Below are 20880 nucleotides of genomic sequence, written 5' to 3' on the forward strand. Positions count from 1 at the left end.
CTGTTTCCGTCAGAAAGCAGTGCAAGTGCAAAGGATATAAAGTGCTATATATATATGATTCTTCCGGAATCATTTGGTACCACGAACTACGTCCAAGACTTTATTTTCTGCAACTTTCTGTATATCACGTTAAAAATTTGTATTGTTTTCTGAAAGTAGTGAATAATTAATATGTTCGAAAGAAAATTGAAGGCCCTTGGTTATATGGAATGGAATAAAGTTGACGGAAATAGTGAGTGATTGTTGACACATGTCATAACCTGTGATACTTCAAATTTTATGCGATATAACTCTTCAAGTAAAAAGTAGTAAAGAAAAAAGAGGAAAGATCACTTTGAATTTTACACACACGATAAGTTATCATTATTTATAAAATATTCTAAAACTTCGATGTTTGCTTCATAAATTATGTATGTTGCATCATATTAGCCTTTTGACTCCTAATATATGTCGTTTCATAATATTCTGTCTTGCATTTTAACCGGATGATTGAATATTGAAATATTGTTAAGAATATCTCAATTATTATATTTATAATCATTGCAAAAAATTATATTTGACTCTTTGAATAATTTATAGATAAAGTGAACAGTGTTTCCTAGTAAAAATATAGCAATATAACAAAAAAATATCATTATTACTAATTATTCAAATATTTTAGATACTCAACACTTTAGAAAAGTAATTGTGTGGTTGGAAGATCAAAAGATACGTCATTATACAATAGAGGACCGTAAACAATTAAGGAACATTACATCCTCAGAATGGCCCAAGAGTTTTGAAAAATATTGCAATGATGTCAAGTGTCCAATAAGCAAGAATGAGACTGATCAATTAGAATGGTTCCTAGGATATGCTATTTGGCTTGAATTTGGAGATGACTGTAAGTATTATTAGAAACTTATAATATTGAAACTTTCTATATTCCACATTTATATGTTATGTAAATAGTTTTATATATATATATATATATATATATATATATATATATATATATATAAGGATTTGATTAATTCTGTTCTATATATGATTAATAGACACATTGATAGAAAGTATATAATTTATTATAGGTCAAAAATACCAACAAGTTGTAGGAAATAAAGCAAAGGTTAAGGAAGAAATAAAGATACCTAGTGTCAAATCCACAAACCCTCTAGATAATTTAGATTGTAAGTAAATTACAGTTTGTAACATCTTATGTAAGAATGTATCACATATAAAGCAAATATTTTAAATCTTGCATTTTTCATTTTTAGTTGATAGTGATACTTTCAAAACTGGAGTTAGTTCAATAGCAAAATTGCTAAAAGTACCAAAACATACTGATCATCTTGTAACGTTACAAGCATGTAGTAAACTTGTATGTAATAAATTGAATGCAGATGCACTTAAGCAACCTAATAATGCTGTAACTGTCAAGGGTAAATCTCTGACAGCAATGACTATAGTGCCCAGTTTCAATATGGGGGACATAATGCTGGACAATGCTGCCAAAGGTCTTTCTTTGTTATACATACAGGATCTCAGGAATCTCCAGACTAAGATTAACGAAACGATAGTCGCTGTACAAAATATAACGGCTAATCCGAAAACGGACACCAAATTAGGAAAAGTCGGTAAATGAACGGCTATTTATGTATGTTATCTTTTAGAATGACACCTATGTCTTATCTTTACCTTAAACAAAGAATATGGAATATATCAAATCAGAAAAATATTCCTTCTTACATATATGTCTTGAAACAATCTTGGAAATAACGTAAAACTAAATGCATATTAAACGATTTATATCTATCAAAATCAGAATAAGATAAGTCAATTTATTTTTACTATGTTAGTTTGTGCCAAGTATAATAATACATCGATTTTGTGAAGAATTGTAACGTATAACGTTCGTTTCTCATTTTTATAGAAAATCGATATTTCATACATATTATAATAACCATAGATTTTTGCTATTATAACAAAAATACTCAGCTCTTGTACAAATAAAAATTACTATCTCATTAATTTATATATGCACAGGTAAATAGATTAAGAACATTAGAAAATAAATTGTTGCATCACATCATAATACATAAGTGAATAATAAATATATATATTAAGTAGTGAATAATAAATATATATATTTGTAATTTCTAATCCTATTAATTTATTTAAAAATTTGCGGAGAAAATTGTGTAAAATTTTGATAATACAAAAATTATTTTATTTTCTACATCATTATACCAGTGTCGAACTAATATACTTTTATTAGAAAAAAAATATTCTTTGAAAAAATAAAATATAAATTTATTTCATATACGACATATATTGAATGCAAGTTACTTATTGTTAGGCTGATTAGCTAAAAATAAATTTAGTTTTTTCTTAATTTAGTTTTGTCTCTATTACTTTCTCTAACTAATTTATATTAATATATATGTTTAGTTTTATTATAGCTATAATAGGATAATGAAAATCCTAAGAATATCGGAGTAAAAGAAAAAAACTGCCTCCTATCATTGAACTATCAATTAAACTGATTTAACTGATTTATTGTATGTGTATCAATATTTTTTAATATCAATGTGTATATATATCTTGATTTGAAAAAAAGTGTTAGAAAAATTATTTGATCACATTTTTATGATGAGTATTTTATATAGCAAATTGAATAAAATCTGATAAAAAATAAAAAGATTACGAATTGTAATATCAATAAATAAACTTTTTATAAACATATGTTAGTAATCAATATATTTCTGACATTACTTGTTTACCATCTTCTTGCTTTTATTATCCATTTCATATTCACTGTGTTATAATATCAGAGAATTCATTAAATATAAATTGTTACAGTATATACGAAGATATGTGAATATATTGGAATGTATATAATAAACTATCTTTCCTTATATATTTCGAATTTCTTAAAAGATTTATTAGAAATACTGAAAAGCAATTATAAGTACTCTTTACAAGATGTTAATATGTTATAAAATAACAAAATTATATTGGAAAAGTAGTCTATTTCTCCCTAAAATATAATAACGATTTCGAATAAAAAAAACATCCTTTTACTTTTCGGTATTTCTGATACATCATAGGCGAGTATACAACAATCTTTGAAATAGTAAAAAAGCGTATTTCTATCTACATATATATATATATATATATATATATTTACATATTATAAAGAATTATATTATTTTTGAGTTCATTTAATATTAAAAGCACATATTATTTGTCAGTAAATATAAATATGTAGTAATGGCAAAAAACATGCACCTGATATATGGTTATTAATTGTCAATGCAGTTATTATGTATAATATTTGGCGAAGTATTTCTGTTTATTGTAATTATTTTAAAACTCATACCTGATATTATTTTTCTAAAAAGAAAGTGCTTAGGTATTATATACACTTCCAACAGAATTAAATAAGTCAAAGAAAACTGAATTTGTATATATTGTAAAATTATATATATTTATAAAAATATGATAATTAAGTTATCACAGAATTTATGAATCAGTTTTCTCAATATCAATGCTTTATCTTGAATATAAAGCTTATACACCCATGTATATCCATTTCTTTTATAGCAGTATATTGAAGAATTTGTATAAGCTTGTGAGATTATGATATGTCAAAATGTAATTTCTATATATGTCGAGATTTTGCTTAAGTTATAATATTTGAACACTCTTAAATATATACAGTGTATGGGATTTCCTTCTGCCATCACAGTTTTTGATATTGCATTAAGAAATCAAGGTGTACTTTTTATATTACTTGTTAAAATTGATAAGAAGCACCTTGTACAATGGTAACAATGATAATTATGTATATTTTCACACACATGATAATTAAGTTCATAATTGACGATTTTATTTGAGGACAATATTAAATGTATTAAATCTGAATGTACATTTTTGTATCAGTGAAAATCTACACAATAGCTACTGTTTGGAAATATAGTTTTTAAAGCAAATTGATTACAAATGTTAATATGTGTGAATTTAAAAATTACTTTTATGCATATTTTTATTATTAAAACCAACAGATATTTCTTATGAGCGCATATTCTAATGTAGATTATTCTTCATCTACTAAGGCACTCTAGATTGAAGCTTTATCATGTAATACATCATTAGAATCATTATGATAGTTCCGCAGAATATAATTTCTGGCTACAAGCCAAAGAATTTATAATCCTAATGAAATATTACGATCATTTATGATTTATGGAAGAATATAATAAATTATGTGAATAATTTGTACCCATGCAACTTAAAATTTTATATAATAGTGTCTATAAGATAAATGTTTTAATTGTTGTGTGTATCATATGTGGTTTAAATATTTCCAAATATAATATACATATTAGATATATGCTAATATCTCATCACTTGATTTTTTTTATAAATCTTTAGCTTACAAAATTTCGAATTTTACTAAGAAATCTCACAAAATGCTGTAGTATAATGTGCTTAACTAGGTGAGCAATTTTATAAATATGTTATAATTTCCATATACACTACATAATAACACTTTGTAAGTGTAACAAAGTAACCAGTTACACCTACAATGATATATAATAGCTCAAAAATTAATGCAGCAAGAAATAGAACCATTTAAATTTAGAACTTTTGTGTACATTGGATAAAAGTGAATTATATATATTTTTTATACAAATTAATGATATTTCAGGAAACAAATATTTCTTCCTATAATAATATAAAATAATGTATAAATAGTTACGAAAGTCTACACCTATCTCTGTTTCCAGAAGGCACTGATTGTAATACTCTTCTGCTTCTCTCTTCGTCCTCTAAGGAAGCTTGGAGAGCTCTAGCTAGTGCTTCATCCTCACTCATTGTCCCCTGAAGACTTCGGAACGAATGTGAATTGCTGTTACTGCTATTCTGTGATATTGTCGTTTGAGCTTTTTTATTTAGTGCTTCCAGTCTACGTAGTCTCAATGCTTCTTCCGCTCCAATGCAAGCATGATCAGTGGGGTGCCTGTGCTTTAAACAAAAATTGGCACCGCATTCATTGCACTTCACTGGTACCATTTCTTTAACCTTGCATCCCTTTGAAGAACACTTATTGGAGAATATTTTGCTACGATTTTCTCTACAGTCATTATCTATGTGCAATCCTACAGCCATATCAGGTAGATCACCACGTTTTATCGATATAGGAACATTGCACAATGGACATACAGGCACCTGTACATCTTTTTTATACGCACTAGGACAGTCATGATTTGCATATGATATATGATCTGTGCAAAAGATTCCCGCACAGGTGTCACACTTTAATGGTAAGAAATCCAAACGATTACATGTGTTCTCAGAACAATGCTCTCCCAAATTTGGAAATTCCATTTTGATTATGTTATAATCCTATCAGAAGCTAGTATTAATAATCTTGTGAGATTCCTGGAAAAATAATTTTAATATATAAATCAGAACAGTTATTTTATAATGAGTCACATGCATGTACTCTTTAAAAATAAAGATATTTTATTAACAATATAAGCAATTTTTATTATAAAAAAATCAACAATTGTTTAAATAATAATAATATATAAATAAGTTTATCTTGATCAATAATGGATTTAAACATTTTATTAAATTATTAATTTGTTTTGAAATAATTACACATTCCTTGATGCAATAAAATTAGTAGATACATTAAAATTTATTATAAACTGGATCTCTTTTAATATCAGTCAAAGTACTTTATTAAAGAGAACATATATAAATGTAGTTATAGAAAGCGCGAGGAGATAATGCAATTATCGTAATTAATTGTGTAATGACGTACCTTGACTCAGCCAAAATGAAAAACTACACACACAGGTCGTGAGCAAATTTCCTTCTCCCTCTTATACTCAATGTAACTTTTCAGTAATATGGATCTTAAAGGTATTCGTGAAAGAAGACGCAGATTTTTGGACCAGATGTTTCTAGAAACTGCGAATAATTTCGTCGAATTTTTCACGATATCAAGAGAGTAACTTAACCTCGACGTCAAACGATTTCAAACGATAATCACATATGTCACATACCGATGAGGAATGAGGAATGAATCAAACACGTGCATCCTCTTTATATATTCTCGCGCGGCGATAGAAACCGATGACCAACGATGATTGACGATTTTCGGACCTACACTCTCGGAGGAAAGTGTATCTCAAGCAGAGAGAAACCTGAATCCCTGAAAGCGAACGCCCTCTGTGGACATTGAACTACATAGCCAATGTCCACGAATGTTCTCAATGGATAACGCATAATGTGCACAGTTTTGGTTGCGATCCCTGCTATGTCCACAAAATTTATTAACACATTTTGCTTATCCACTTTCACCTAAAAATAATTTGTTATTTCTCCACACTGGCAATAATTTACTTTTAATATCAAATAACCAAGTAAATATATTGTCAATATTCTAATTTTGCCAATAATATCTTGATTTTTTTGTAATTCTTTTTCTTTTATTAAACGCTATTTTTAAATTCTACATTTTACAAATTAAAATTTATTTTATATGAAAAGAAATTTTCTTTCAACAATGTAATAATTTAGAGTATTATATTGTTCTACAAATACAATAATAAACTTTTAGATATTGAAAGATTCAATTAAATGAAACAATATTTACTTGGTTATTTAATATTAAAAATAAATTATTGCCAGTGTGGAGAAATAACAAATTATTTTTAGGTGAAAGTGAATAAGGGGGGTTTAGCGTGACACGAATTACCAATTAATCTTTTGGGCCACCCTGTATATATTTACATATTCATATATTAATATACACATATATTGATATTTTTTTACACATCTAAGATATTTGTAACTTTAGAAATAACGCTTTCAGATATCGCGCCTCATAAATAACCGTCCGCTTGCCTTGAGGTGAAATATTGAGCATGTCTTGTATATCGAATGGCTGTTCTATCACTGTCATTATGTCTTTACCATAAACTGAAATTTCGGGAGAAATAAATGAGTGTGTAAATTAAGTAAATAGCAGACGCATTGAATACAAAATATACATATATATATATATATATATATACCCTCGCAATGTTCCAAGAACTGGATGCATTCTTGCAACGTAGAATCTTTCAGGACCACCAGCTGTTTCGCCAGTTGCTCCAGAAGCGATAAGAAGCATCTCTTGGCGTAGAACCAGGTGTCGGTGCCGAGTTTTTTATTATACGGCTCCAAACTCTTCATAACTCGTGATATACCGAATTCGTAATTACCCTTGGAACAGTACAACGTTCCGATTACTAAATTTACGATACACAAGTGAAAGAGTTTCTTATCTTGATCCTCGAACGACACCGCCTCTTCCTCCTTCTCGATTTTTTTCATCAGCTCCTCGGCCTCCGCATTTTGCGAAGTCATAATATAGCTGACACATAAGTTTGCGAGAACTATGGCGCTTACATCTAAAATCTGCAAATAACAAATTAAAATCGAAGAAAAATTCAACGGAATTATATTTTTGTATACTAACGTTATCGAATCTCTTTTTGACAATCGGTTCGTAGAACCGAGTCGCATCCTTGAACTTATTCTCCTGCATGAAAAGTGTGTGCGCTACATTTAATTTCCACACGTCGTTCTCATTACAGAATTCGACGCTCTTTTTAAAGATCTTTTCCACTTGGGTATAATTTTCTAGATCCCAATAAATTTTCGCTTGCGCCATCAAGACGGGAACATATCTATCCAAGGCCTCCTCGTAATCATTTACGGCCTTTTTGACGGCATTATCATCGTGATTCAACCTTGCCTCTTGAACTTGCTTAGTCGCTTTACGTAATGCTTCTGTATGTTTATTAGCGAGATCGTCGAATTTACGATATGCCTCCTCTGGCGAAGTTTGTTGTGTTATTAGCGCATCCAGAAAATCGTACAAGTACTGAAAAAATAATTACAAAGAAATCTCTTTTAAATACTTTTAAATTAAAAATTTTCCGTATACAATATGTAGAAAAAATATGCATATCTAAAACGGATATCTGAAATGGAATTGATTTCAAAATCTTTTTAAAATATTTCTTTTTGCAAAATATGATTTATTAATAATAAATGTGATATGATAATATTTATGATAATAGATGTTATATTTCTTGCAAATATTTTGATATAAGTTTGAAAAATATTTATTAAATAATTTATTTTATTATTTATTAATTTTTTATTATTAAATATTTCTGTGTATAATATTATATTAAATTATCTGATTAATAAATAATAGATAATGTTTAGTCAAAGAGAAATTCTAGATATATTAGTCATTAATGACATTTTGAATGTCTTCATTCAATGGATTCAACAGCTGGGTGACATTACTAGATTTTCAATGCTTACTAGACATTGATTTGTTCTAAAAATAAGAGCCAATCACATTCGATTGCTTCCACGCGGTTGAGAATGCGCCCATTGATGCTACTACGGTCCTGTGTTTGTTGTCAAAAACTTAACCTATATTTTTTTCTTGTGCTCGCCGTGCCTAAATAATCATAATTAGACCAAACTGGTTGAAGGCACATTAAATATTAAGAAAAAAAAAACTTGTGCTCGTCAAATACATTGATCATTAACAAAGTGTGATCATATTACTTCAGTGAAAAACAATATGACAAATTGCGAACTGAATCAAATATTCTTGGGCGAAATTGCGTCCGTCCAAAATTATGGAGCTTTTGTTAGAATACCGGGTAGCTCGCAACAAGGTTTAATACATCGCTCACAGGTATTATTAGATTCAAATACGTTAAATATTAATAGTTTCACGATAACATAATTGACATCTATACAATTCTGTCAGGTAAGCTCGGCTCATGTCGACAATGTTGCAGACGTTTTGCAAAAGGGCGAACGAGTCTGGTGTAAAGTGATCTCTGTGGCGGAGGATGGCAAGATAGGACTGTCTATGAAACATGTAAATCAAGGAAATGGTATGGATTTAGATCCTAATGGTGTGGAATTACAAAGGGACATACAGCGGCGAAAGGCTCCAGGAATGATTCAACGTAAAGCCATACAGTTGGAGGCAGTGCTCAATACCACATGTTCAAAGTGTGGGACTAGAGGACACTTGTCCAAGGATTGTTTTATGTCTGCCGATGGGAAAAAATACGAATTAATTCCGGAAATTGAGGAAGAGAGTATCCCTCCAGATCCAGTTGAAAAGAAGACAGAGAAAAAGGAAGAAAAGAAGCATAAGTTGAAAAAGAAAAAGAAAAAGTCAAAAAAGAGTAAACACTCTACCAATGACAGTGATATGGAAGACAAAGAGAGAAGTAAGAAGAAAACAAAAAAATCTTCTAAAGAACGCAAGAAGCACAAAAGGAAACATAGTAGCAGCTCAAATGATTCCTCCAATAGCTCGTCGTCCAGCCATGATGTAAAAGCCCATAAGCGAAAGCACTCAGAGGACAATGAAAGTTGTACAAAAAAACATTCTAAAATCAAGCATTCAGATTAATATGTCAACTAAAGTTTTTTCATAAATAGCTTGACCTAGTATGTGTTGTACATACATATGATATGCAACTTCTGAACATGTATAAAACATATGAAATGAATCTACAGCATTATCTATAAGCATTTTAAACCATCAAAATAATATTTAATGAATAAATGATCAATTGTAAAAATTAAACTTACTGGTGTTAAATATTTGTAAGTTAGATGTACATTTTCAGCTAAAACATCGGCAGCTAGATCGTAGTACTGATATTTACAGTACAAAAGTAACAAATTGGCAAAAGTCTCAGGTGGGAATGGATTCTGCTGCAGCAGAAATTGCAACTTCTCGAATCCTTCACTCGGTTTTGTGTCCATATTTAGCAGTGCTTGGTTGTGTAAAGTAACAGCATCAAGCTCCTCCTCAGAACGCGGTGGCATATCTGTTAACGCCTCTTTCGCTGCATCGTCTGTAAAATAGCGTAAAGAATAATGTGTAAAAAAAGTTTCTACTTTTTAAATCAAAATCTACAGTAACGCATAAAATTACAATTTTGCAATTGATATTCTATAGCAGCTTTCAGATTGAATGCCTCTGTCAGAGCTGTCTCGTGCAGAGTCAGCGTATTTCCAACACTTCGAACTTCAATACCCTCAGTAGTCATTCCCACACTTAGCTCTGGATGTTCTCTTATACCATGTTCAATAATACTAGCTGAAATGTAATAAAGTTCAATTACAAATGCGATACCCTGTTTTATACAAATATAATTGATAAAGATAAAGATATTTAGTGTACCTATATGTTTCAGTGATGCTGCATACTCTTTCAACTTGAAATAACAAAGGGCAACATTGTATGACAGATGAGGTTTGAAACCTGCAATTTGTAACGCATTTGCAAATTTCTTGAGAGCCTGCTCATATTGTTCCTCCTAAAAAATACAATTCGTATCTTCAAGTAGGTCTATCAAATGAACTTACTCATAGTTATCTATCTACCTTGTACAAGAGACACCCCAGGTTGATTTCTGTATCAACATCATCGGCAGGACATTGATCAACGAGATTCTTCGCAGCAACCATATCTTCCTGCCCATATTTTATAGCTGCCTGTAATTTTTTCACCTTGAACTCTAAGTTACTTTGATTGATAATACTTGAACACACTGTCCATGCTTCCTGATACATGCAAGCTTGATGCAATGACTGGGCATAGTAAAGTTTGTATAGATTTTCTTCTGGACATAACTGGACCAGTTTTTCATAACATTGAGCCGCAGCTATGAAATCTTGCGTATAAAAGTAACAATGAGCCAGAAGAGATAAGCAGGGTCTAGACTGAAAGAACACTTTATTCAAAATTGACAATGCTTATGCAAATTGAGGAATATATAATATTATGTCATAATATACATACATCAGGATGAGAATCTAAAAGATTTAGCAAAACTTTAAGAGTTTCAGTATATCGCTGTTCTTTTATCTGAAATAAAATCAATTATACATTTATATCTTTTTAGATTAAAAATGTAGTGTTTGTTTTTTTTATAAAATATCTTGACTATTGCCGCTTTTATTTAGTGGCTTTTCAATTAATTTACATGTTCACTCTTTATGTATTTGTTGAAAATCTTTATATATATATATATAATGTACTTGTTAATGTATAGTACATATAGCAACACATAGCTGATTATGTATACCATGGAGTATATTGTCTTCGTATACTCTCCATCCTTTATATGCACGTTTTCTATGTATGTAGACATAATAGAAATTACAACACAAAACTTGAAAAAATATTTAGTATTATTCCTTGTTTTGATATGTGAAAGATGGCTGCAGAAAGCATCTCTTCGCACGCATTGTTTTGACGTTACATGAAATCTGTTGTCAAGGAAACGATACGAGAAAATGTGTTTCAACGTGTTTTAATTTGCTTTATTATTTACATTTCTGTCACTATAGAGACTAATGTTTAGCTGTTTCATGAAATGCAGTCTATTGATAAAATACAATTAATAGGGATAGAATCATTTTATGCTTGCATTATAAATTTTTAAAAATCATTCCTTTATTTACATAATACATTATAATTGCAGTATCCAGTAAAAAATGTGCAACATTATTTACGTAAATCAAGATAATAAAAAATCTGCAACGATGTTTATGCAAATTGGGATATGTAATATTCATGATACATACATACATCAGATGAGAATTTAAATTATAAGTTAAAAAATATATCTATTGCCACAATAATTTATTTATATTGTTCGACTTGTTCTTTTTAATCAGATCTAAAACAGTTTTCAAGTTATCAATCTTTTCTATCATTACTTGTAATTTCTGTTCTTGTGTCTTTAGTAGTTCAGTTGCTTCGGAAAAATTTTTTTCAAACATTGTGGAGTGTTTGTTTGTAAAAGAGGATAAATCAGGAATTTTTATTGGCTTTACAAGAACCTTGGCCATCTGCAATAAAACATGCTGATAATGTCAAGATAAAAAAATATAATATAATAATAGTTCTATAAATAATACCTACACATATCTCGTTAGTAAGTTTGATACAATTCCCCAATTCCTTTGCACATTGCAGTGGGTATCTTTCACGAGCATCACAGACTTCAAACATTGCATCTTCACACTGTTGTTCGAGATCATCTGAATTTAAGGTTAATGATATCATAAATAAAGTCATCTTTAATTTTAAATTTAATGCAACATAATGTAAAATATACTTACCCATTTTTTAATATACAATTGTATCTTTACACCTGATATTTATTTTTTTATATTTGTAAAATATAATAAGATAGTAAGTTCAGATAATATGAACCTTTATTATTCTGTAATTATCTGAAAAAGAAACATATTATTAAAAAAATCTATATATGATAAACGACTTTACATAATAACATACTTAATAAGTAGAATGTCAACATATCAAAGGCATGAAAATTCATAGTTAAAGTTCTTTCCAAATGATGATATAAACAATTTCATATATTTCGATTTAACTCGATTGAAAAAGTTGGTAGAGTTGGTTACACCGGGATATAGATTTGAAAGAAATACATTTAATAAAATTAATATAAGAGAAAATTATCTTACCTCGCTTTTCAAAGAAAATCCTTTTCTTCTTATTTTTTCAAATGACAACTGTCACAAAAGTATTTTAGGTTAAGATTCGCGAGAGTCAATGAGCGACGAGAGACGAGGAGATAGCTTTCGCCACCCTCTACACGGAGACCATATGATTTGCTTTGTTGTCACACGTATAAAATTTCTAAATGAACGTGACATAAATTACAACAAGAATTTACCAATTAATTGTTGATGCATCACAATTGTAGCTAATTTTTAAGAATACTGAAATATATAAAAAAAACTCATCTATTTAGAATACATCTAATGGTGTCTCTGATAAAAGTGTCGATTTGTTTGATCACGATTTAAAGCTGACAGTTTGACACGTTTTTGTTTAAATGAATAAACATATGATTAAAAAGCAAAAGATGTATATTATGTATTAAATTAATTAGCGTGAAAAAAATATAATAACACTAATATCTAGATGCGTACACTTCGTATGATATTAAAGGCCGGTATTCATAATCCGATCTTAGATCTCGTTCAACCAATAAAATGATGCTATGCAGCTATTTGATTGGTTGAACGGGATATTAAGACGATCTTAAATATAAGATCGGACTATGAATACCGACCAAAGTCATGTATGATAAGGCAGTGAGAAGAGAAAGAAGTTCAGTAAACAGAGACTAACAGCACAAATCGCATGTTTCTCTATGATGTCACGCTGCTTGATTGTATGCAAATTTTTTTACAAAATAAATTTGCATAATTATACAAAATGTTTTAATAGCATATGTATGCGCAAGATATATAATGAATATTGAATAATTATAAGTATGTATAAGAAATGTTATTGCTACGATTCGTGCCACGTATCTGCTCGATCTTTATCATGTTTATAACAACTATTCACTTTATATTTTGTGCCCATGCGCATTTCCTATTAACGATGGAACGATCCTTTCATGTTAGCCGAGAAGATCGCGAAATAGATAAGTTTCAAGATTATAACCGATGATTTGCGAATTTGTGGCAGTCACCTTTATATCATGACTCAGTGTAAAAATCGTGTTAGAATATTTCCAATCGCCATTAAATACGTGAATGCCGTTATTCACATCGCGCATCGCGACAACGGTCCTTACATCGTTACATCGTTGCATCGTCTCATCAGTCAGCTGCCTAATACTCGCAAAGTTATCAATCATCAGTGGGCTGCTAATAACGCAAATAGTTTTTTTCCTTTCTCCCGATAGCAACCGTCCAATTTGTTTCATAATAATTAATGTCAGACGGTGAAAATAAAGTACAAAATCCGGAAAAAGATAAAAAACAGATAGTGGTTTTTTGTTCCTTAAAAACCGGATTTCAAGATAAAAAATTGTTTCTTGAGTGTCATTCTGTCAGAGAAGCGTTCGTCTCACCAGCAAGATGAGCTACCTTAAGTCGATCGGCACCGCTGTCATCTATATTGGCCTCTTTTTGGCAATCATTACATTCATTCCAGGTTTACCACCGGACTCGGAGTTCCGGGAATTCAGGTATATACGTATTTTATATTTATATTTTATATATATATATATATATATATATATATATATATATATATGTATGTATGTATGTGTGTGTGTGTGTGTGTGTGTGTATTGTATTAAACATATATGAAATATACTATGAGATACAGGAGAACAATCCAAATCGAAAAGTCCTGTACCATTTTTTGATCTGAGCTTTCTGTTGGTTTTTATAAAGTGTCAAAGTCAATAATCAGCATGTGGCTATAGCAGAAATGCCGAATTGGATTCGCCGCCCGATCTTTTCCACTTTCCATTATATCCTGATTAGTTAACTTTAACGTTTTAAAAATGAACAGCTTGGATCAAAAAACGGTACAAGACTTTTCAATTTGGATTGTTCTCCTGCATCTCGTAGGATGCTTCATACTATGTTTAATGCGATACACACATTTGACCTTTTCACTAGTCTCTCTGATTTGCGGCCTTTTTTACAGCCCAGTGCCACCGCGCGATTACGACTCTAAAAAAGACACGAAGAATCGACTGAACAATGCCCAAAAGTTGTTCGAAGGCAGATTCCTTGGTCCAGAGGCGTTGGATTCATATGACGGTCAGCTCTACACCAGCATTTATGACGGTTACGTCGTAAGGATCAATGAGGACGACTTTGTGCCGGTTGTCAAGTTTGGCAAAAAGTGCGGTGAGTTGAGTGCTAGGAATAGATAAATAAGTGTATATATACATATATATATATATATATAGAGAGAGAGAGAGAGAGAGAGAGAGAGAGAGAGATTTACCGATATTATTGATAAATTAGACAAATTTCTCGATAGTTTAAATCATGTACGATTCATTATTGTATCCTCATCTAACTTACTAAAATATTTTATAATCTTTAATCTATATATATATTGACAAATATATTTTTTTAATTGAATATAAAATTTAAATTTAAAAATTGAATTAAAGATATATTTTGAATGAAATATTTAGTATAACTTTGAAAGAAAGCTGGAATAAACATGAATATTTTATTTTATTACAATTATGAACAATAATTAACTAATCTCATTACGATTGATTAATCGTAATGAGATTAGTTAATTATTGTTCATAATTGTAATAAAATAAAATATTCATGTTTATTCCAGCTTTCTTTCAAAGTTATACTAAATATTTCATTCAAAATATATCTTTAATTCAATTTTTAAATTTAAATTTTATATTCAATTAAAAAAATATATTTGTCAATATATATATATTTATATATTAATTTATCGATTGATAAATTGATTAGAAATAAAATATATAGGCAAACAAGTATCAAATAGGTAACAGTTTCATAATATTCAAAATGGATTTATAAATATTCAAATAAATTGCTGCAAATTAGGTGCACTATTAATTATTAATAATTAATAGTGCACCTAATAATTTGTTTATATGTATATAAATTTTATCTATTTAAATAACCTTACACTAAAGTGACCAGACGTCCTGGATTTGAGCTCTTTGTCCTGCATTAAATTTTTGTCCCAGAAAATGTCCTGGATTGGGCCGAATTGTTCTGGAGAGAGATTTAACTCTTTTAATTTTTTAACATATTTTTACTACTGTTGTCTGTCTGTTTCTCTCTTTCTCTCTTCTACAGTTAAATATATTAATAAATGTATAAAAATATAAGGCACTAAACATCTGGTCACTTTACCTTCCTTACACATTCCACTTCGTGGAGTAACAAAGCAAAGTCGTAGATAGCAGTCATAGATACTTAGGGAACTTTTCAGCAAGACAATGTAACACAGTGTCCACTAATGTGAGTAAGACACACTGATATGTTCTCCTTCACACCAATGAACACTAGCATCTGTGCTTGCTGAAAAATGCCTTTAAATATCAAAGATCAAAATAATCATAAATATTAAAGGTGCATAATGTAATGGTCAAATTATACTGTTGACTGCTGTGTACAATTCATAAGCAACTTTAGGGAATATTTTTTAAAAAAGCTTGACACATGTTTATATAATATTTATTATATTTATTATTATATAAAAGTACATAATTTATTATTTTAAAATTATGATTATTGTTAAAAAAATTAATACAAAATCTACATCTCAAAAATCATGTTTCAAACAAGTTAAATAAAAGAAATATAATCAACATAAATATTATTTTAATTAACACGATTATTATTTAACAAAAATTTAACATAAATTTTTTAGTTACATCAATCAATATAATCGACATAAATTTTATTTCCATTTTAACACAATTATTATTTTTTAAAATAACGTCAATCCTTCAAAATTTTTAAAAGGAATTGTATTATGTATAATATTTGTATAACTGTATATTGTAAACTTTACAGTTTAATAGCTACTTTATAGTTTAATTTTTATTATCTTTAATATCAATGAATCTGCTATCGTTTATCATTTTTGTTTACATTTATAAAAGCAAAGAATTAATAATTGACACATTAAAACTCTCCACTATTTTATTCTTTATTTATTCTTTATGGCTGTGCACACAAAAAGAGTGAACATTTTGTAATTTATATTGTTGCAAATAAAAAGAGCTTATTTTATATTAGAATCATTTCTAAAATATTTTATACAGTATCTTTAATCTTGATTTTTAGTCTTATACTTATTTTATAATATGTCACAAAGGCAAATTTTGTATCTATTTAAAGATATTTAATGATAAACAGTATAATATATATTGATAACAGTTTCTGTTATATAATATTATATATGACACCGAGGGGTTGGTCACTGAGGTAATTTTTGTATAAGGGCTAGGTAATTCAGCTGCAATCCCAGCAAAATTTTGGGTAATCCAAGGTTATTTTTGGTAAATCTAAATAATCTTTAGCGTTAAAATAATTTAAAGTAAAATTTCTTTCTCAAAATTTATTTTCAATTTGAGATACTATTAGGTAATCTTAAGTAATCCGAGGTATAATTTAAGGGTAATCTATATCAAAGGGTAATTTTTGTACATTATAACTGTTAGTGACCAACCTCTCGTATGACACTTAAAGTTATTAAGAATTAACATTTGAGATATCAATATTAATTAATATAATGTAATTCTAATGTAATATATATATATATATATATATATATATATATATATATGTATGTATATAAATATTTTTGATATAATTAATATATAATTATTTAAATGAAAATAATAATTAATAATATTATTTCGCGAACTTTACAGATGGCATCTGGCAAGAGCAGAAATGTGGCAGACCATTAGGATTAAAATTTGATAAGAAAGGCAACTTATATGTAGCGGATGCTTATTATGGAATTTTCAAAGTAAATGTTACAACAGGGGAGTACAACAATGTAGTGGACATTTCTAAACCGATTAACGGAAAAGTTCCACTATTGCCTAATAGTGTAGCTGTAGCGGAAAATGGAGATCTTTATTGGTCTTCTAGTAGTATGGATTTTACTCTTTACGAAATAGTGTACATATTTTTTACAAATCCAACGGGCAGGTAAGAAAAAAGATATAAAACAAGAATTATTTTATATTATATATATTTTTTTTTATCTTAATTTTTGTCGTTATGTAAATATGTACTCATATACGCGTAGATATTCATATATATATATATATATATATATATATATATATGTATTGTAATTTTTCCCATCTGAGGTCATTACCCGAGATATCAGTTGTTTCATATAATCGAAACTTGTTCACTTTAAAAAAGCTATAAATATTGTTGACGGAGTTTATACTGTGTACACACACACACACACACGCGCGCGCGCGCGCGCACACACACACACACACACACACACACACACACACACACACACACACACACACACACACACACACACACACACACACACACACACACACACACACACACACACACACACACACACACACACACACACAGGGTGACTTATGCATCCAAAAGCACAAACAGTCAACGCTCAGTGCTTCTCGATGCATCCATTTTTATCTTATTCTTGACTATATACAGTATAAACTCCGTCAACAATATTTATAGCTTTTTATATATATATATATATATATATATATATATATATATATGTATACAGGGTGATTTATTTTAGTTTATTCCCTTCTTTCAAAAAACTTTTTTATTTTTTATTATAGAAAAAACTGTTTTAGAACTATTTCTGTATATATATATATATATATATATATATATAATATAAAAAATATAAATATATATAATATATATAATGAAAAATAATCTAAATATATTAATTACAGGCTTATACGTTATAATGCAGCTAAAAAAAAGAATGAAGTATTGTTGGAAAATCTTGCAGTTGCAAACGGAGTTTTACTAAGCAACGATGAAAGTTTCGTACTTGTAGTAGAATCTACAGCAAATCGTATCATAAAGTATCACTTGAAAGGACCAAAAGCAGGTCAGCACGAGATATTTATCGAGGGCTTGCCAGGTATACCAGACAATCTTCAAAGTGATGGTCAAGGTGGTTTCCTTGTTCCTATAGTTATTACTATGAACTCTGAGCATCCTCAACTTGCTCTCATTCTTGGACCACATCCGTACTTGAGAAAGATGATTGTACGACTGTTAGTAATGATGAAATTACCATTTAAATTACTGCACGATATTTATCCAACTATCTTCACCGAGAAAGTTTTGCATGCGTTGGGATCATATCAAGGCATAGGAGAATTATTTACTAGTTACAAGAAGAGTTTAATGTTAAGAATAGATGCATCGGGTAACATTATGGAAATGCTTTCTTCAGATGATGATATTTTCAATGGTATTAGTGATGCTTATATACATAATGGCTTTGTATGGTTTGGCAGTCCATGGCGAAATTACCTCGCGAGAGTCCCGTTAAAACAAGCTTTCCCTGATTTAGCTAACAGCGAAAAGCAATCGTTTCGTACAAGAAACGAGAATGCTGCTGCTTCAAATGTAAAATTAGAAAGAGCGAAGCGAGATACGATATCAACCTCTACATCAACTACATCTAAACCAACTCCCACTCCTACAACAACGCCTAAGCCGATTGTTGCTTCCACAACCACCGCGCCAAAACCGTCTCCAACTCCTAAAGTTGATAAACCTACTACGGATAGTAATAATGCAAAACGATCGGAAACTAAATCAACTTTGAAATCTGAGAATGTCGAAGTTAAAAAAAATCCAGAAACCATTAGCAATGCGAAATTTGAATCAGATAATAAGAAAGAAGATGCTAGAAAGAGTTCAAAAGTGGAACAAAATGCTTCTATTAAAGAGAAAGTAGAGAAATCATCTCCTAAGAAAATTAAACCGGAAGCAACTCGTTCAAGAGATGATCTCTAATAAAAAAAATATATTGTCGATGATGCATTTTGATATCATCAACACTTGTTGAAAACGGTACATTCCATTTTTAGATATTCATTCCAATGCAAAATAAATATATATAGTTGTAGATTATATTGATTTTTCATAATAATTTGTTTTATATACAGTTATATGAAATATGTTATATCCAAGTCTCATGTACACAATCAATTATGTGTATACAAAGTGATAATACAATCGGAAAATTAATTATCTTAGTAATTTTACATGAAAAAATAATTTAAATATAGAAATCTGTTTTTAAGAAAATTAAAACTATCTTTGTTATACATTTTTGAGCTAATATAACTTTAATTGTATTGCAACATAAATTGTTTAATTTATGTATTACGCATGTATGATGCGTTAATTCATATATAAAAAAGTATATAAATAATTGAAGTTAGATATATTACAAAAAATATTAAGAATATTCTTATTATTTTTTCAAATAGAACATTATTCTATTTTTATTTATATATACACACATATATATATATATATATATATATTATCTTAATATAAAGAGATTCTTGCTAATTTCTTAATTTTTCAATTCAATTTTTTTAAGACATACTTTGTTGTACTTTTACTTCATGTGAAATCACTTTTTCCAATTGTACTGTCAACAACTATTTATTTTGTGTACATTCCAGAATAAAATGAGATAACGCAACAATACATTAGAAGAATTTAACAGCTTTATTACAGTAATTAAATAGAACAAAAGTTTAAAGAGTGAGTTTATATATTAAAAAATGATGTATATATAAAGTTGAAAGTATCATTCTCGCACATTTTTAAATATATTTTCGATACAGTCGGATCTCTTATCCTACGACATTTTCGGTCCGGAATCTTCCCCTTAAACCTCTGATCCTACGACAAAAATTTGAAAGTGGGGGTATAATTCCCCTTTCGCGGTCGTAGCATGAGAGGATTTTTTTGTCGTAGGATAAGAGGTCCGACTGTATTTATATATCTGAAATTGTGTATTCCCAAATTCTTATAATAAGAAATGAAAATAAATGAAAAACAAATTTTTATTTTTATTACATTTTTTCGCGACATTAATAGTTCTGGGCATCACTTTTGTCTTCATATCATCTTTCAATTTTTTAATATAAAGATTGTATTAAAATAATTAACCAGTAATATAAATCCATAAGAAAGATAATAATATATTGTCAAAGTGTTAGTTTACATTTGTGTTTGTGCAATACACAATCTTAGATTAAATCTATATAACACAATTCACAATATATAAAATATATACAAAAATATATTTTATTCACAATATGAGAAATATTCATTAAAATAATTTATATAAGTTATGTATAAGTAAAAAAATCTTAAAACGATACGGATACGAGATAAAGAAAAAGATTGATA

General features: G+C 28.9%; 6 protein-coding genes across 6 annotated transcripts; 3 read left to right on the forward strand and 3 right to left on the reverse strand.

Annotated features, from left to right (window-relative positions):
- Window positions 1-16: 16 nt before the first annotated feature.
- Window positions 17-1970, forward strand: LOC140666229 (RNA transcription, translation and transport factor protein-like). The gene is made up of 4 exons (XM_072893170.1): window positions 17-232; window positions 662-883; window positions 1071-1169; window positions 1257-1970. Exons 1-4 carry the CDS (start codon window positions 172-174, stop codon window positions 1622-1624), a joined length of 750 nt encoding a protein of 249 aa, XP_072749271.1. The 5' UTR covers window positions 17-171; the 3' UTR covers window positions 1625-1970.
- Window positions 1971-2724: 754 nt separating this feature from the next.
- Window positions 2725-6208, reverse strand: LOC140666231 (AN1-type zinc finger protein 2A). Its single transcript, XM_072893171.1, has 2 exons — window positions 5816-6208; window positions 2725-5427 (listed from the first exon to the last, which is right to left on the reverse strand). The coding sequence occupies exon 2, from the start codon at window positions 5371-5373 to the stop codon at window positions 4741-4743; it is 633 nt and encodes a 210-aa protein (XP_072749272.1). The 5' UTR covers window positions 5374-5427; window positions 5816-6208; the 3' UTR covers window positions 2725-4740.
- Window positions 6209-6746: 538 nt separating this feature from the next.
- On the reverse strand, window positions 6747-11428 carry Ttc30 (tetratricopeptide repeat domain 30). Its single transcript, XM_072893283.1, has 9 exons — window positions 11187-11428; window positions 10901-10966; window positions 10483-10821; window positions 10280-10415; window positions 10031-10195; window positions 9682-9950; window positions 7520-7927; window positions 7074-7458; window positions 6747-6978 (listed from the first exon to the last, which is right to left on the reverse strand). The coding sequence occupies exons 1-9, from the start codon at window positions 11250-11252 to the stop codon at window positions 6836-6838; spliced, it is 1977 nt and encodes a 658-aa protein (XP_072749384.1). The 5' UTR covers window positions 11253-11428; the 3' UTR covers window positions 6747-6835.
- On the forward strand, window positions 8505-9639 carry LOC140666278 (zinc finger CCHC domain-containing protein 17). Its single transcript, XM_072893289.1, has 2 exons — window positions 8505-8764; window positions 8840-9639. Exons 1-2 carry the CDS (start codon window positions 8648-8650, stop codon window positions 9497-9499), a joined length of 777 nt encoding a protein of 258 aa, XP_072749390.1. The 5' UTR covers window positions 8505-8647; the 3' UTR covers window positions 9500-9639.
- A 157-nt stretch (window positions 11429-11585) lies between the features above and the next one.
- On the reverse strand, window positions 11586-13044 carry LOC140666280 (uncharacterized). Its single transcript, XM_072893292.1, has 4 exons — window positions 12598-13044; window positions 12229-12342; window positions 12029-12147; window positions 11586-11955 (listed from the first exon to the last, which is right to left on the reverse strand). Exons 2-4 carry the CDS (start codon window positions 12230-12232, stop codon window positions 11731-11733), a joined length of 348 nt encoding a protein of 115 aa, XP_072749393.1. The 5' UTR covers window positions 12233-12342; window positions 12598-13044; the 3' UTR covers window positions 11586-11730.
- Window positions 13045-13376: 332 nt separating this feature from the next.
- LOC140666273 (adipocyte plasma membrane-associated protein Hemomucin) lies at window positions 13377-20534 on the forward strand. The gene is made up of 4 exons (XM_072893284.1): window positions 13377-14120; window positions 14591-14796; window positions 17337-17622; window positions 18384-20534. The coding sequence occupies exons 1-4, from the start codon at window positions 14011-14013 to the stop codon at window positions 19462-19464; spliced, it is 1683 nt and encodes a 560-aa protein (XP_072749385.1). The 5' UTR covers window positions 13377-14010; the 3' UTR covers window positions 19465-20534.
- The last annotated feature ends 346 nt before the right edge of the window (window positions 20535-20880 follow it).

Source organism: Anoplolepis gracilipes, chromosome 5, assembly GCF_047496725.1.
Source record: "Anoplolepis gracilipes chromosome 5, ASM4749672v1, whole genome shotgun sequence".
Lineage (NCBI taxonomy): Eukaryota > Metazoa > Arthropoda > Insecta > Hymenoptera > Formicidae > Anoplolepis > Anoplolepis gracilipes.